Source organism: Colletes latitarsis, chromosome 10, assembly GCF_051014445.1.
Source record: "Colletes latitarsis isolate SP2378_abdomen chromosome 10, iyColLati1, whole genome shotgun sequence".
Taxonomy (NCBI): domain Eukaryota; kingdom Metazoa; phylum Arthropoda; class Insecta; order Hymenoptera; family Colletidae; genus Colletes; species Colletes latitarsis.
In genome coordinates, this window is record NC_135143.1 from 30,761,928 (window position 1) to 30,777,090 (window position 15,163).

The 15,163-nt window shown below is 37.0% G+C and overlaps 4 protein-coding genes across 4 annotated transcripts; 1 reads left to right on the plus strand and 3 right to left on the minus strand.

The window, feature by feature from the left end:
- Positions 1 to 1,666: 1,666 nt before the first annotated feature.
- Vps51 (vacuolar protein sorting 51) lies at positions 1,667 to 5,289 on the minus strand. Its single transcript, XM_076774314.1, has 11 exons — positions 5,224 to 5,289; positions 4,840 to 5,059; positions 4,630 to 4,764; positions 4,324 to 4,545; positions 3,639 to 4,234; positions 3,346 to 3,559; positions 3,038 to 3,262; positions 2,627 to 2,961; positions 2,385 to 2,562; positions 2,049 to 2,161; positions 1,667 to 1,971 (listed from the first exon to the last, which is right to left on the minus strand). The coding sequence occupies exons 2-11, from the start codon at positions 4,918 to 4,920 to the stop codon at positions 1,863 to 1,865; spliced, it is 2,208 nt and encodes a 735-aa protein (XP_076630429.1). The 5' UTR covers positions 4,921 to 5,059; positions 5,224 to 5,289; the 3' UTR covers positions 1,667 to 1,862.
- LOC143346323 (uncharacterized) lies at positions 4,951 to 8,007 on the plus strand. The gene has a single exon (XM_076774315.1). It carries the CDS (start codon positions 5,507 to 5,509, stop codon positions 7,436 to 7,438), a length of 1,932 nt encoding a protein of 643 aa, XP_076630430.1. The 5' UTR covers positions 4,951 to 5,506; the 3' UTR covers positions 7,439 to 8,007.
- Positions 8,008 to 8,511: 504 nt separating this feature from the next.
- Vps24 (vacuolar protein sorting 24) lies at positions 8,512 to 10,044 on the minus strand. Its single transcript, XM_076774327.1, has 4 exons — positions 9,796 to 10,044; positions 9,677 to 9,737; positions 9,215 to 9,609; positions 8,512 to 9,149 (listed from the first exon to the last, which is right to left on the minus strand). The coding sequence occupies exons 1-4, from the start codon at positions 9,838 to 9,840 to the stop codon at positions 8,988 to 8,990; spliced, it is 663 nt and encodes a 220-aa protein (XP_076630442.1). The 5' UTR covers positions 9,841 to 10,044; the 3' UTR covers positions 8,512 to 8,987.
- A 117-nt stretch (positions 10,045 to 10,161) lies between these two features.
- Positions 10,162 to 13,691, minus strand: LOC143347147 (uncharacterized). Its single transcript, XM_076776076.1, has one exon. It carries the CDS (start codon positions 13,670 to 13,672, stop codon positions 10,316 to 10,318), a length of 3,357 nt encoding a protein of 1,118 aa, XP_076632191.1. The 5' UTR covers positions 13,673 to 13,691; the 3' UTR covers positions 10,162 to 10,315.
- Between the last annotated feature and the right edge of the window lie 1,472 nt (positions 13,692 to 15,163).

The window sequence follows — 15,163 nt, forward strand, 5'->3', positions numbered from 1 at the left end:
CATGCGGGTCCATTTTATCGATTTAGCGCAATCTACGCCGTCGGGAGCTCGCCACTTTTTATTAGAATACAATCTCTGTTACGTGGCCTTTTCTTCCGTCGATGATGGTGTATTAGGCACCAATTAGGATAACCTCAGATCCAATAAAATTTAAACGAGACACGAATCAATTCGGTAACACTCTTTTCTTGGGTCTTGGTTAAATTCACGGTTAGACCTGCGAAAACGACCACACGTGCAGATTAATAATATCTTTTTTTTTTATTTAAACTTTGAACAGTCGTCGTTTAATTATTTGATAATCGTTGGAACACTGCTATTTTGAATTTCGAACCTTCACATATGTTCAACGGAACACGTCGATACTCCTTGTTCGAGAATGTTTAAATATTCCGGCGAACACCCGATCGTTGATATTAGCATTTTATTTATAGATCGATTTTACGAAAATATATATAGCTGGTGCGAAAGCGTCACGATTAATTTCGAGGATCGTTAATAGAAACGTTACGTATGGCAACGGTTTAAGTCGAAATGAACGTACCATTGGAAACACAGCTCTTCGTAGCGTGCAGAAGTCACACGTGCACAGGTGTTTTCTAAGATCACGTGTGCCACATATGCCTCTAGCAATGATATCGTTTCTCTCGGACACGCGAGAATATACATACGCGTGCATTCGCGTCGCCTTAGAAAAGTACCTAAATAGATGATCGTAAGTCGCGTCGCTTTAATGTTTACGAATTAAACGGTCGCGCGAACGACCTGGTTTCGATTGCTCTTTGCGAAGCAAAACCGTTTAGCAACCGACGGAATGTAATTGAAAATTTTTAAGCGTAACGTCGACGACCAAGATGAGATCCAATTCAAAGCAGGTCTGAGTGAAAATTTAGTAAATTTTCCGTGGATTTCCAGGGAAATTCATGATTGAGCGAGGGAACAGCCCAGCCCCGGCCCGAGTAATTTAGAAGAGTTTATTAAATTGGGTAGAATGCTGTGCGTAGGCCTACGCCGGATACTCGGAGAATGAATCTCATCCAACGAGAGGAAGTTCGAATTAACTCGAGCCACTGCCAAGGGGGTACAGCAGAACCCCATATACGCTATAAACTCTTGTCCCATTTATTCTTTGCACATTTGTGCGTTGCGTACACGGGAATCGTCGACGGAACTACGTTTCAATAACGCTTCGCTTTTTATTTTATACTGGTTAACTCTGGATCGTTCGCGCGTATTTCAATCGTTACATTTTCTTCCATTTTTTATCTCTTCTATTTTACCATTCGCAAAAATGGCACACGATCCGTGTGGCGGTGAAAAAATCTACACGATAATAAAGTTTAAAAATGCAGAATGTAATAGAGAATTAAGACTTATTAGAATCACTTGACCCTGCTTCTTATAGCATGCTTTAGACTTTGATGAGTTTATTTTATCCCGGATAGGTGGGGAGGGCAAAGAAAAGGAGAGAAAAGACAGGGCTATCGGAATCAATGGAGAAGGGAAGACAGAAAAGTACATCGTACGTCGTGTTATTTGAGTTGTAGTGCTTTGACACTACGTTTAAACCCTGTAGTATTCGATCTGCGTAGGCGTTCCTGCTAAACGAATAAATGGATGGAGGAGAAATAATTACTCCGGAGAAAGATCATTTTTTCCTACCGCTTACCATGAAGTATATTCATTGAATGTACAGTATCGATGGTAAAATATTTACATACGAAATATACAAGAATATGCACAGTATTATTGTCTGTAAATAGCTAATAGTGTTACTTTTACAAATAATACTAGACAAAACTGTAAAGTACGCGATCAGAAACAACAATATTATGCATAATAATCAAAGTCAACTTCTATGCTCATCCTCTTTCGCATATAATATCGACGACGCTTGGTTCCATTAAAACTGGTTCCAAACACCTATGAACAGCACTTCCAAGTATTTCGTCCAACATGAAGTGGACATCGCTTGAAACAGAATTGATAATAGCATTAAATTTCGTACCAAGTTCTGTTTGTGTAAAACAATGATACTGTGAACTTACTTTTCGTCCGAGACGAATCTCCACAAATATAGCTGCAAATAATGAGTGTCGACTTGAATTTGCTGCAACCCGTATTTACTGAATGTTCGTAGTCTCACGCATTCCAGGAAAGTCTATAGATACAAAGGGAATCGTTATCGTACATTTCGGATGAAACGTTGATTCTTGGTAACATTGAGTGCACGAAGCGTGTTGCGTAGTATGCAGCATACGCAACATGAGAGAACACGTTATCCTCGCGATGCAAAGTGGATAATGGCTGTGCTATTTTATCATTGTAACTGCTCGACAGCACCTGTCTCTATTACGATACGCTGTCCGATAAAAATATTTTACCTTTAAACTTATTTTGACAATCCCGGTGAGAATGGAGACTTTATTAAATTGCACCGATGAAAATATTTCGATTCGTTCTGAGAATAATTTATGAATATTCGTCACCAAAGAGGAATCTATGTGACTGGGCGTGTACGACGACCAACTAGATTTGTAGTGATGCCTTGATACGCTCACACTGGAAAAGAGACACGATACTTTATACAGATTGAACGTTATTTATTATTTGTCGAACTTTGTACCTGTGAGTTTTTCTACTACTATCGCTACTTCTATCAATTTGACCGTCAGAATCGTCGTACAAAGCGGCAACTTGAGTATCAATTACTGTCACATCTTCCACGACTCTCTTCATTACGGCTCTAACTGTTCTTGGTTCGATTGTGTGTAGCCAATCTCTTGTCTCGACAGATTTTCTTAACATTTGTGACACTGCTAAGCCCTGAATACGAACGTAATGATTTAATAAATTCTGTGCCGCTGCCTGGAAATTTTCACATATCTCCGAGTCCGTTGTAATCGCATTTCCAGACGACGTATACCGTTCAATATTGAATAAATCGTCGGTTGTTGCAAGCTGCAATTTAAATATGCAACATAATTTATTAAAATCGCTTTCTTTCTTTACTTTCAAATTATTCATCACGACCTACCAAATATTTGACATTGTTCTCTTTATATTCAATGCACATTTTACTTAATAGAAGTAAAAGAGTAGGCGGGAACTTTGGAACATCAGATCCAGTACAAAATCCACTTGCAGTGGCCATTAAATGAAGTAAAAATCCAACTACTAGCCCTTCTCTAACTTCATCCACACAAAAGTTTTGGAGGAATTGTACTTTTGCATTAAACGACAGATCCGGTTGTAGGAAGACCTAAAATCGTTTGTTATTTCGATCGATCGATGTTGAATAACAAAAGTATTATAAAGACGTATCTTAAGAATAAAAAAACAAACCAATAAATCTTGTAAAACACCTTTAACTTTTTCAATGGTAGGTATGATAAGTAATGCTTGAAGTTCTGCCAAGCTACCATCTCCTTCTTGAGACACTTTCGTTGCCAATATTTGCCTTACTTTAACGAGCGATTCGCTCAAGTGTTGTTTTAAATTATCTAGATGATTACGACATTGTTTTCTACCTGCATTGATGATAATGTCTGTACCGGTTCTGAGAAGCAAGATCATATATTTTGATGTATGCCTTATCTTTTTTATGAAGTTTTATATAAAAGTTTTGTTTTCACTACCTTGCAAAATCTGTTTCTTTACACAACATGTTTATAGCTTGTAGCCTTCTATGAAACTTATCTAATGCTCTTGCTAAAACTGCTGTGTCTGTTATGTTTTCTACTCTCTTACCAACTAAGTCAAAGTATTTTTTCATGTTTTTCATGACGAAATTATTTAAACGCGCAGTAGCTTTTGTATCAAAATCATCTGTAAAGTCATTGTCATACGATGGTGGTCTGTTTACAAACAGGTCATTGTAAGATGCAACAATGAGACACGAATCGCTAAGGAATCCAGAACTAGCCATATCTACAAATTCTATAATATCATTTTCACACATGTCTTTCAGAATATCTAATTGTTCTGTTAGTCGTGTATCTGCATGCATTAAAAATTCAATGCACAAAGAATCAGCTGGTTCTTTTAACTGCAATAAGAGATCCACATTCTCTGCTAAAGATTTAGTTAACGAATCTCTTTTATGAAATTGCATTCTTAGCCTTGATTTAAGTTCCTCTAAAATATCTTCACAGTCTTTTTGTATTCCTTGAAAAGAAGGCATATTTCCATATTGATTTAATACACGTTGTGCATGAATATAATCTTGCACTGCCTAAAAGAATTAAGAGTATTTTTTATATATCTATAATTGCAAACAGAAATAAATTGTATATTATTAACAATTTGAAACAAAATATAGACCTGTGCATAATTTTCTTCGTTCATTCTGTCTTTTAGATTACCAGGCAACTTAAAGAGGAACTGCAACTTTTTTAAAAGAGCGTGAACCGAAGATAATTTGGCAATTTGCTGTCTAGTGCCTTGCAACGTAGATGAAATTTGTTCAGAGAACGTGGTAATGCTGTCCATATTTTTTGCCAGTAAGTCCATACTATCTTCCATTTTTTTGAAATCTGTTTTCATCTAAACATTACACAGGATGTATTGATTGAACAAAGTAAGAAGTGTAATTATATAAATTCAGTATAGGCTACTTGTATTATTTACCTTTCTAATAGTGTCGGTTGCAGATATAAACTTATTATAATTTTCATATACTAAAGTTTGCATATCCGAATGTAAAGTTTGGGTATTCTTTATAATTTCTGCTTCATGATCCATAATTTGTTTCAATGTACATTCCTATAAAAGAAAAATTAATTTATCTTCATTGGAAAATTTATACAAAATATATTTAGAATAAAATAGTAAACATACTTTTAATAATTTTTGGAAATACATATCAGGGTTGAAGTGCTGTCCATTAATATCATACGGATTATTAGAATTTTCTGCCATTTTGTATATTTTTTCTATTGTTAATGGGATACTTTGACAGTAGGAACAAGTAGGAGTCTTCTTATGTTCCTACTTCTTAATACATCAGGTTAGTTGATGACATACATACATACATGAATACAACTACTAGATTAGGGACCTGTTTTACAAAAGGTTAGGTGACAGACGCTGTAAGAAGCAACATAACCTCTTACGAAATTGAACGAAAGTGCAACAAGTGTAATAAAGCGTGAAGAAAGTGATTTTTCAACGCTTACTTTCAAAGAAAAAATATTTCGAGTAAATCTTGACCATTTGACCTACCTTAGTGGCAGTGTACTTCATAAATATGTTTAATATTTATGATACATGAAAGATTGAAAAATAATGGTTGTATTGTAACTTTGAACTTTATTACACGGACATTATGATATCATATCGTGTATAAAAACATTATGAGAAGATAATTTAAGTTTGGAGATTTTGTCAACTGATATAGTTAAAACGGAATTTCTGATTTGAAGTTAATCAGCCTCGTTAAGCTGTACCGTGACAACATGAAATCGTTCATTTGACGAAAGCATAGAAATATTAAATAATCGGAAAAATGCCACATCCGTGTGTCGTGTGCGGTCGTTCGCGTATGAATCCAAACAACAGGGAAGAGGAGTATATGTTTTTTGGACTTCCCGTTAATGATGAAACTAGATGCAGAAGGTGGCTGGAATTCTGTTGCCGTGAAGATTTATACAAACTTACGAAAAAACAATTGCTTCAGCGAATGGTTTGTTCAAAACATTTCCAGCAAAAGGATTTTCTAAACGAATATTTCGACAGATTAAACGGTACAGCAGTACCTTCGATATATGATCCTAAACAAAGTTTATATAACATAGCCTGTGTACTGTGCGGTCGTTCTCGTCGAGATCCACCAAGTTCGGATTACGATGGTGCAACTTTTCACCATTTTCCTGGTGAGGAGTTTCGATGCCTTAAATGGCTGGATTTTGTTGGTGTAGATTCATATTATAGATTAACAAGAAAAGAAATTTTGTTCTGTTACATTTGTTCAAAACATTTTGACCGTTCCCAGTTTGTGCCTGGTTATAGGAACAGGTTGGTAGACAATGCTGTTCCCAATATCCGTAATCCTGATCAGCTGGATGGATCTGAACAGTATATTATGGAATTTATATCTGAGCCAAAGTTGTATAGTTCTGCAGAGAAACAGAAAAAGTTGGATCCTTTACCACCTGCTGTTCTAGAAAGTCAAGCATGTGCTGCATGTGGTAGATCAAGATCAGATCCTTTGAATAAAATGGAAAGATATAAATTCCATCCTTTCCCTGCTTATGAGATTGGTAGGTGTTTAAGATGGTGTCAATTTTTGGGCAGAGAGGATCTGTTGAAAATGTCCCCAAATCAAATACGAAAATTAGTACTTTGTTCAAAACATTTTCAAACAGGTCAAAGTTTTCATAAAGTAGGGCCATGTGATGCAGTTCCAACTATAAAAGATATATCGCAATTAAACTCTATCCGTTCTATAGAACAAATTGAAGATGAACAGGATATCATAGAGGAATCTGATTGCACCAATACAATTAAGGGAATTAAAAAACAAGGTTTTTCAAGACCTTTAGTATCTAGTAAGAAACCAAAGGTAGATAATAAGCCTACACCTCTTGCAAAGAAACGTGGGAAATCTAAAAGGCCAACACTTATCAACATTCCAAGGCCTGATCCTAATAATATTGAAAATCGTGTGATAAGAAAGCTGCCTCTTCCTCCTAGTTCTAATTGGAAAATTCAATTTGCAGATCAATTTCAACCTATAACAATAGCAAATAACATTACCTCAAATATTACAAACAATATTCAAGGTAACATAAAGAAAGTGATTTTACCATTCACTGGTGACATATCAAACTTAGGTGTTCCTATCCCAGTGCATAGTTTATCCAGCATTCCTCCAGGTTTATTAATTAAAATAAATCTTCCTGAGCAAGAACAACAAAAGCTGGTGAAAGTTAACAAAAAGCAAACTAGAACAAGAATTACCCATATTCCTACTACCTCTAATGAAATTGATACGAGACAACAAGCTTGCATGAAAAATGGTCAAACATCGGTTACACTGCCTGTAATAAAACAGTCTAAAGATGCAGATTCAAATTTAATTGAATTTCTATCAATTTCACCGGAAGAAACAGAACATAAAATGACTCCCGAAGAATTAGAAGTGCACAAAGAAGTTATTTTACCACATTCGTTGGAAGCATTAGATGAAGAAGTAGTTGATATAAAGGAAGATCAATTTTATCAAGATTTTGAAGAAGTAGAATGTTTATCTCCAAAACAACAAAAACTTGTGCGACGTAAAAAGGTTTCAGGAACAATGCGAAGAACAGTTTTTCCTATCACGAGCGAAGTTCGATATTTTTTGCGTAAACTTGCACCCCATATGCATAGACTCCCTAGGAAAGCTAGATCACAGATGAAACTTTCAATAGTAAATATGGTAATTGATCATTTGTAAATTTGCTGAGGTATAAATAAATGATAGTATTTATAAGGGTATATAGTTAAATATAAATATTTTAAATGTATGCACATATAGATAACTAATGTATATTAAAAGCGACCAGGTACATACTCTTTAAACACTAATAGGTAAGATATATTATTTTTATTATATATTTATAAAAGAATGGTGATAGGCATGATAATAATAGGTTAAAACAGTAAAAAATTTTGTAGAGTACAAATGATATCTGTAGTAAATTCTTTGATTATTTTTGTGTTATTTGTTTTACATAACTGTTGAGATATACATTTTTTAATATAAGCAATATTGCAGTGCTGTAGAAATTCATGACAATTTGGCAATTTGTTTTGAAAATCAGTTAAGAATTATAACTGATATTATACATGAAATTTTATGTATATTTATGTGAACATATCTATGCATGTACAATGCATATGTACGTATGTGCATAAAGTAGGCTATAATAATTATTTTGCAAAGAAAATGTGTAAAATGATTTATTGTATAGTGAACTTTTGTGAAAAAAATACTGAAATATAAGATAAAAATAATTTGTTTAAATACGTGTCTTTTGTAAATTGTATATTTTTTTCCAATGTACATTGTTCAATATTCATTTAATTAATATGTGTCAAATTTTTACGATAATTATAATTATTTACCATAAATTCCAAGACAGTTTTATTAACTTTAATGGTATTACATCTGGCAATGTAGGTATCCAGAGTTTATTTACATTGCAAGTATTAATACTTGATTGCACACAAGGATAACCAAGTATTGGTTTTGAAATATCTTCATCTAATTTTAAACGATTCTTTATCCATGAAACTTTTGCAGAAGCAATTGGTTCTATCATAAATTAATCGTGTTAAAATAATATCGAATTTTACCGTATCATGTAATACATGTAGTTTTATTTTTGCTTACCTACATTCATTTTCGGTAGTAAATAATGCTGTGTACCAAAGCTATAAGATTTAAACTTATTAATTACATCTTGGTATTCCATGCATTTGCACAAAATACCAAGAGGATGTTCAATACAATTTTCAGATTTGGAGTACATAATTTTTATACATTATAATAATTTCTGTAATTTAGTATAAACTTGTATTAACACAATGAAGTTGCAAACGTCTGAATCGAGCAACTTTTATCAATAGAAAGCCTATTGTAATTAAATTAAGCAGTATATGTTTCAATGTAATATAATCAAGAAGCCAGCTTCTCTGTATTTGTGACTTTGTTAATAGTTAAGATGTAGCAGTATCCTGCAAATCATTCACTCATAGATTATAAAAGCTGGATATAAAAGCTGTACAAAGAAAATTAACATTTCTTTGCTGTTATAATATTCAACTTTTTTTGGTTATTTAATGTAAAATTATTATTTAAACGTTCTTCAGAAATATTATTAAAATATACTAGGCAGATATTCTACTGTATTTGCATTTTGTGTATGTGTATACTTAGTAAGTGCAAGCTGCTTTTAATACTAAAAAGGCGATATTACAGATGAATTATTTACATATTGTAGCTAACCACGGAGACTTTGTAATCTCATTTTCATTTCTTCAAGTTCCTTATCGTCTACTTGTTCACCTTCTTCCATAGATGTAGATGCTACTACCGAACCAGGAGTTTCTGTAACAACTGCAGGTGCTGTGCCTAATTGGCCTGCAGTGACTTCCCATAAAATCTGCAACATGCATTCATTAATTTTTTAGCACATTTGTTGAATTCTATAATATAAGTAAACCTTACTTTATCTACTTCTTCGTCTGCTTCATCTTCTACGTCTTCAGAATCTTCAATAGAATCCATAGTTTCATCTAACATTTCTTCAATAATGCCAGCTTTCATCATTTCTTTCGATAATTCTCTCATTGTGGCAGCTACCTCGGGTACCCTGACCAATGATTGCATTGCTTGCATTACTTCTGTAGATTTGGAGACTGAACCCGCGACTCTTATCGTTGCCAGTTGATTTTTCATTTGTAAGGATATAGAGTTCATATGGGCTTTTGAGGTGTAAATTTTGTTACAAGTTTTGCGCGCACGTATTATCTCTTTTGCAAGAATTTTACAGACATCCTTGTCACCTTTCTTTGCTGCTTCTTTTAAAGCACGTTTTATTTTCTCCTCTTCCCGCTGGATTGCTGTATATAAGCATTATCATCGACTTTATAATGCGTTCCGTGAATTATTTTAGAAGTGTCTTCTTACCTCTAACCTGTCTATCCAGTTGAAAACCCTCTTTCCGTAGTTTGTGTGTCCATTCTTGAACCTGAAATACAGTTCTGTATAAACATCGAGCATTTGCTAGAGTTTATTACGATTCTAACCATCTCTTTTGGATTTTTTCCCGGGGATTTTCCAAATAAACCCATTTTTTGCTACGTTGACAGGAACGTCAAAAACAGTAACTGCATTCGGCCTTCACACCTGCCAAACATAACCAAACTCTCTTTCGCTAATATGGATCGCAAAGTACACAGTATTTGTAGCAATCATCGATATTACGTCATTACTATATGAATCACTGATCCACTTGTGCGATAAAGAATAACGAAGCATAAAAAGAAGAATACGAATGAAAAAAATTACTCGATTCAGTGATAGAGCGCTGACATAATCATAGTTGATACGATCGATAGTTTTATTGGGTAAGGTAAATAAAGACTTATTTAGCTTTTCTATGTCCAGGTTTATTTATTTTACATAATACAAAACAAATGTAACTTGTACTTTATAGGGAGCTAGAGAAAATATTAATATAATAAAATATAAAAAGATATTAAAGTATAAAATATAAATGTTACAACTAAGATTTGTTTTTAAATATTCGAGTTAATGAAAAGGTGTTTATGAATCGGAAGTCGTGCTTAAAATCATATTTCTTAACCAGTTCAACACGCTGGTCACTATTTCTACTCGTTTGTTCACGGTCTCGTCGATATTACGCTGATATCGATATTTATCGAACCTTCTTTGTTTCTGCTGTTGGTATATACGATTCATTGTATCGATATCTGCCGTAGGTGTTTCCAGCTTATCATTTTCCGAAACCGCATGAACAGATAACAAATTACGAAGGAGATCCGTGTCAGCGTTATCTTCTTCGTTTCGAACATTTTTCTCTCGACCGTTCGCGTATCCATCGATCTTTTCGTTCGCGTTGAAATTCCACGGAGCTTGCACTTTCTCCAAGTTCAGAGACAAATTGTATCTTTTTGCAAAAGTCTCCACGGGCATCGAAAGAATTTGTAAGCTGTCGTCAGCCGAATTACGATCTCCTCGTTCGTTCGACAAAATTGATTTCGTCGATTCGCGTTTAGAAATTCTCTTCCGTCCGATCGATTCGATTGCTTCCGGATTTCTTCGTATAGTACGAACAACGTTACCCTTCGTGGGCACGCAACAAGGACATTCCTTGTTCAATAGGTGTTCACAGACTTTTCTGGAGATCGACAAAGCGTACGAACCGTCGTTCAATTTTGCTATCTCCAAGGGTAGTTTCACGCCATCACCGACATAATACAGCTCTGAGTTTCGAAGACTCTGCACCTCGTCCGTGTAATCATTCTTCTTCATAGAGATTTTTCCTAAATACGTATAATCGTGTTCAGGGGAACTGTCGCTGGAATTTATTTCCATCACCATCGTTCCTTCCGTACTTTCATTTGTAGCATCGTTAGCTTCTGTATCGCAGTTTTGTATTTCTGAAGTCGAAAATTCATTTCGATCGTTTAAAGTAACACCTACAATGTTCGACGGATTTAATACTTCCGGAGATCCTTCCAGGTTTGATATCGTTGACTCCGATCCTTGATATTTTTCTTCTGTTTCGAGCGTTTCGTTTTCCTCCGGATAAGTAGTGGTCTCCACAGACGATAATTCCAAGTATTCCGTGGACTCGAGTATCTTCGTCGCTCCTACGAAATTTTCAGCAGTTTCTTCCGGCAACTTCGGACTTACGGACATCGTTGTCACCGTTTCTATCGAACTTGTCGACGAATCCATGCCTGCCTCGTTCTTAGCAATTTGCAAAAGCTTTTCCATATCGAAATTCGACTCATCGATCGTCTCAGACTCTCCCGTGCTTTCCACCGTCGTAATTTCCGTGTCTTCCATTTCCATCAGGCTCAGCTCGTTCTCTAAGATACTCTGAAGTACCGATTCGTCCAAGACATCGTTGGAATCTGTTGGTTCAAAGGTGTTACGAACGCTTTGGACGATCATGTTCCGAACAGCTGGTTGTTTGGCTGCATCTAAGCTGATAGCTGGATCCTGGAGAAGGTTTCTAACGGTGGCTCTCAATTTGTCCAAATTGCTCATTGGTTGCTCCTCGTTCGACGTGGGCTCCAATGTGACCAGATTCGTAATCCATTTTCCGTTCATCAATCGACGCTCTTGGACGGTCATCGGCGGAAGTTCTGTATTGGAGACAGTCGCGGCGGCCATCATGCTCCGCAAATTGTTCTTAATTATGCTCGTGGCTTGGTCGTTGTCGAAATTCGATCTAGCCATGCCGGTTTGCTTCGCCAGAAGATTCTTTGTTTTGTCAAGGATCGTTCGTTCGATCATAGGAACGGCGAGAATACCTTTCAAGTTCGGAATTCTTACGATTTCTTCGAGCAAATCGTCGCCCGTCGAACCCACCGTCTCAGACGAGTCGTCGTTCATCGCGAAGTTATTAATTACCGCTGTAATCGACTTCTGGAGGAGCGTATTATCGCAGAAGGGCAACGTTTGCTCTAATGGATCCTTTATTCTCCCAGCGTCGACGGCGCTGAACGGTTTCAGCGTCGACTCTACGGGCGAATCGTTTTCGTTTCCGCTCTGAATCGTCGCTGCGACATTTTCATTGGCCGCATTCACCGAATTCACGTCGATCGTCATGTAATCGTCCCCCGAGTCGCCGGAATATGTTGTCTGTTCCATCGAAGAGTCACTAACCGGGCCTGTTTCTTCGTTTCTCTCGTTCGTATCGTCGATTTCTTCCTTAGATTCGAAATTGTTCAAGGAAAATTCTTTGCTCGACGTGGTGTCTGTATCGTCGATCCTCTCTTGCACGTTCGATTCGGTTGGAGGGAAAGAAGACCCATTATGACTTTCGTTTCCTACATTTGTACCTACGTCCGCGTTTAAACGATCGTTTGCAGACTCCGCTTTGTTCCAATACGGGTTATTTTTTCCTAATATAATCTCCCCATCATTTTGACTAGCATCATCGAACTCAGGGGTATCGTTCATCTTGGAAGCAACTTCCTCGCGATTCGTCGAAGCTTCCGTAGGCGTGTTCGATCGACTCTGCACGCTGGCTGCGTAAGCTCGATCCTCCGCAGTGCTCGTAGCTCCGTCGCTGGTTATAGAAAATTGATCGAAACTAGAGGGTCCGGTGTGATCAACGTATCCGTTCGCCTCGTCAGCTTCGTCGCTGTAAGCCTTCGACGTGAAATACGCGCTCGTGACTTCCTTAATTTCAGAATAATCTAACGTTCGACCTGTTTCGGGGAAGTTTACAGGCGACGCGGCATTTATAATTTCTGGGTCGTTTCTGGAACCATCGGGGGTCATTTCATTTTTCTCTATTCCATCGTCGACGTTTGGAGAAATCCAGGGCGTCGTGTGTTGAGAAAGATCCAGATGCACAGATTGCAAATTGTAGTCGGGAACGCTGGGATCTTCTCGATGCTTTTCCTGCGTGGAATAATCGCGAAGGTCGTTGTTCTCCGTGGATTGTTTCGGTTGGGAAAGTATTTCAGCAACGTTTGGTGTGCACAGTCGTTGCCCAATAGTTTGCTGATCCTCGTTAAAATCGTGGCCTTGGATGGTCGGTGCTCGTTGCCCAACGATCGAATCGGGTTTGTCTCCGTTCGATCCAAATGTGTTTGGGAACACTGGTACTCTTTCGATTTTGGGTTGTTGCGGAAGATTTGCGTAGATTGGCTTCTGGTGTTGTAAAAGTACTTTTTTGTTATCCTCCTTTCTCTCTGGTTTATATTTTCTACCTAACGATTGCGACTTGTCTCGTACCGTCTCTTTTCTAACGATTGGAGGATTTTTCATTCTACAATAACAAACGTATTTGTCGTCGTCGATTATGCTGGTTTTTTGCGAGGTTTTACGAACTGCGCCGACATTGTAGTCTCGAGGCTTGAGTTTCTCACGAATCGCTTTTACAAACGCAACGTTACGATCTGCGTTTTCTTCTTTCATCGCGTTGGGATTTTTCGACGAAACGAGGTCAAATTGGGGGGGCCTCTGACCAACGATATACTCGGTATTTTTACCGACATTTTCCTTGCAAATCGAGCCTTCGCATCGCTTAGTTTTCTGGCTTTTTCGAACGACGCTTTGCGATTCTTTGGGCAGTAAAACCAATAAACTTCTTTTAGAGTTGAGTTTCGCGTCGGGTTTGTCGCGAACCGAGACATCCGGAAGAATCGTGAAGAGTCTGCAAAGGGAAAGCCACGTAAAGTGTGAGGATCGTTGACACAGAATTTGTTTATAATTATCGCGTGGAATGCTGAAATTGTGCGTTCGAGCGTTCTTAATTTCATGGCGGATCAGCAAAGTTTTCGCGCGACCATTTCGCAACATATTGTACTGGCATTTTTTAATAATAATTGGAAACCATTTTATTTGACACTAATTTAATCAAATTTGACGTTAAAGAACTCATAAATATTATTTGTTAAGAGTTTGATCGATGTAATAATATACAGGGTGTTCGGCCACGCATGAAATTTCAGTGGAATCAGACAGATATTGTCAGACATTGTATTTTCGATAAAGAATTTTTTTCTCGAAAATGGATAGGATTTCGGGGGTATGTCTTTTCACCAAAAATGATTGTAATTCATCCCCACAATTGGAAATAATTTTTCCAGGACGATTTGAAAACTTTTAATTTAATTTTTTAATAACTTTTTAAGGAAGCCTCAATCAAGAAATTGATATTCTTGATTTTCGTTTTATTTTAGCCTCTAGAATTTCCCATTAATATTTTTCCCAGGGATGGCCGAACACCCTGTATGTCCTAATCAAAAGAAAAATCTTGCAACGAATGTCCGTGAATTCAACAACGTTGAAAGATGTAAAGTGACTTTAAGACGATACAAGGTAACTTTTGACAATCGAGTTTGAGTGAAATGGAATTCAAGCTGACGCTAACAGTTTGCGTCACCTTTGCAGTCGGACAACTAACATACATTCCGCGTCTGAAATCCGGCGGACTGGCCCGGTAATCCGCAAATCGTCCAAGAGGAAGCTCGTTTGAAAAATTGAAAGAATGTTCCGATGTACTCGGCGGGAAGCTAGATAAATGGCACGGGATAAGGAGAATTTATGAGCGAGTGCTCTGGATCGTACAGCACCGAGGCTGATATACATCCTCTTGGAAATTTGTCGAATTATTTTTGGTAAATATGAATCCCTTCCGCGGCACAGCGATCGAAACAAAGCGTTCGAGGATATCGAGTTCGAATATGAATTCATATTGAAACGTGAGTTACCTTGCGCCTGTCGTAGCGGCTTCCGGGGTCTCGTGCTTTCCAGGATCAATTGTTTTCGAGCTTATTGCCGCGAACAGCGTTCCAAACACCGACCAAATAAGTATTGACCGACGCATAATGATCGCGAAATTTACTAACGATCGCCAGACCGTTGTAACGTTTCCGATTTTAAGTGAACGGTACAAAGATCGAT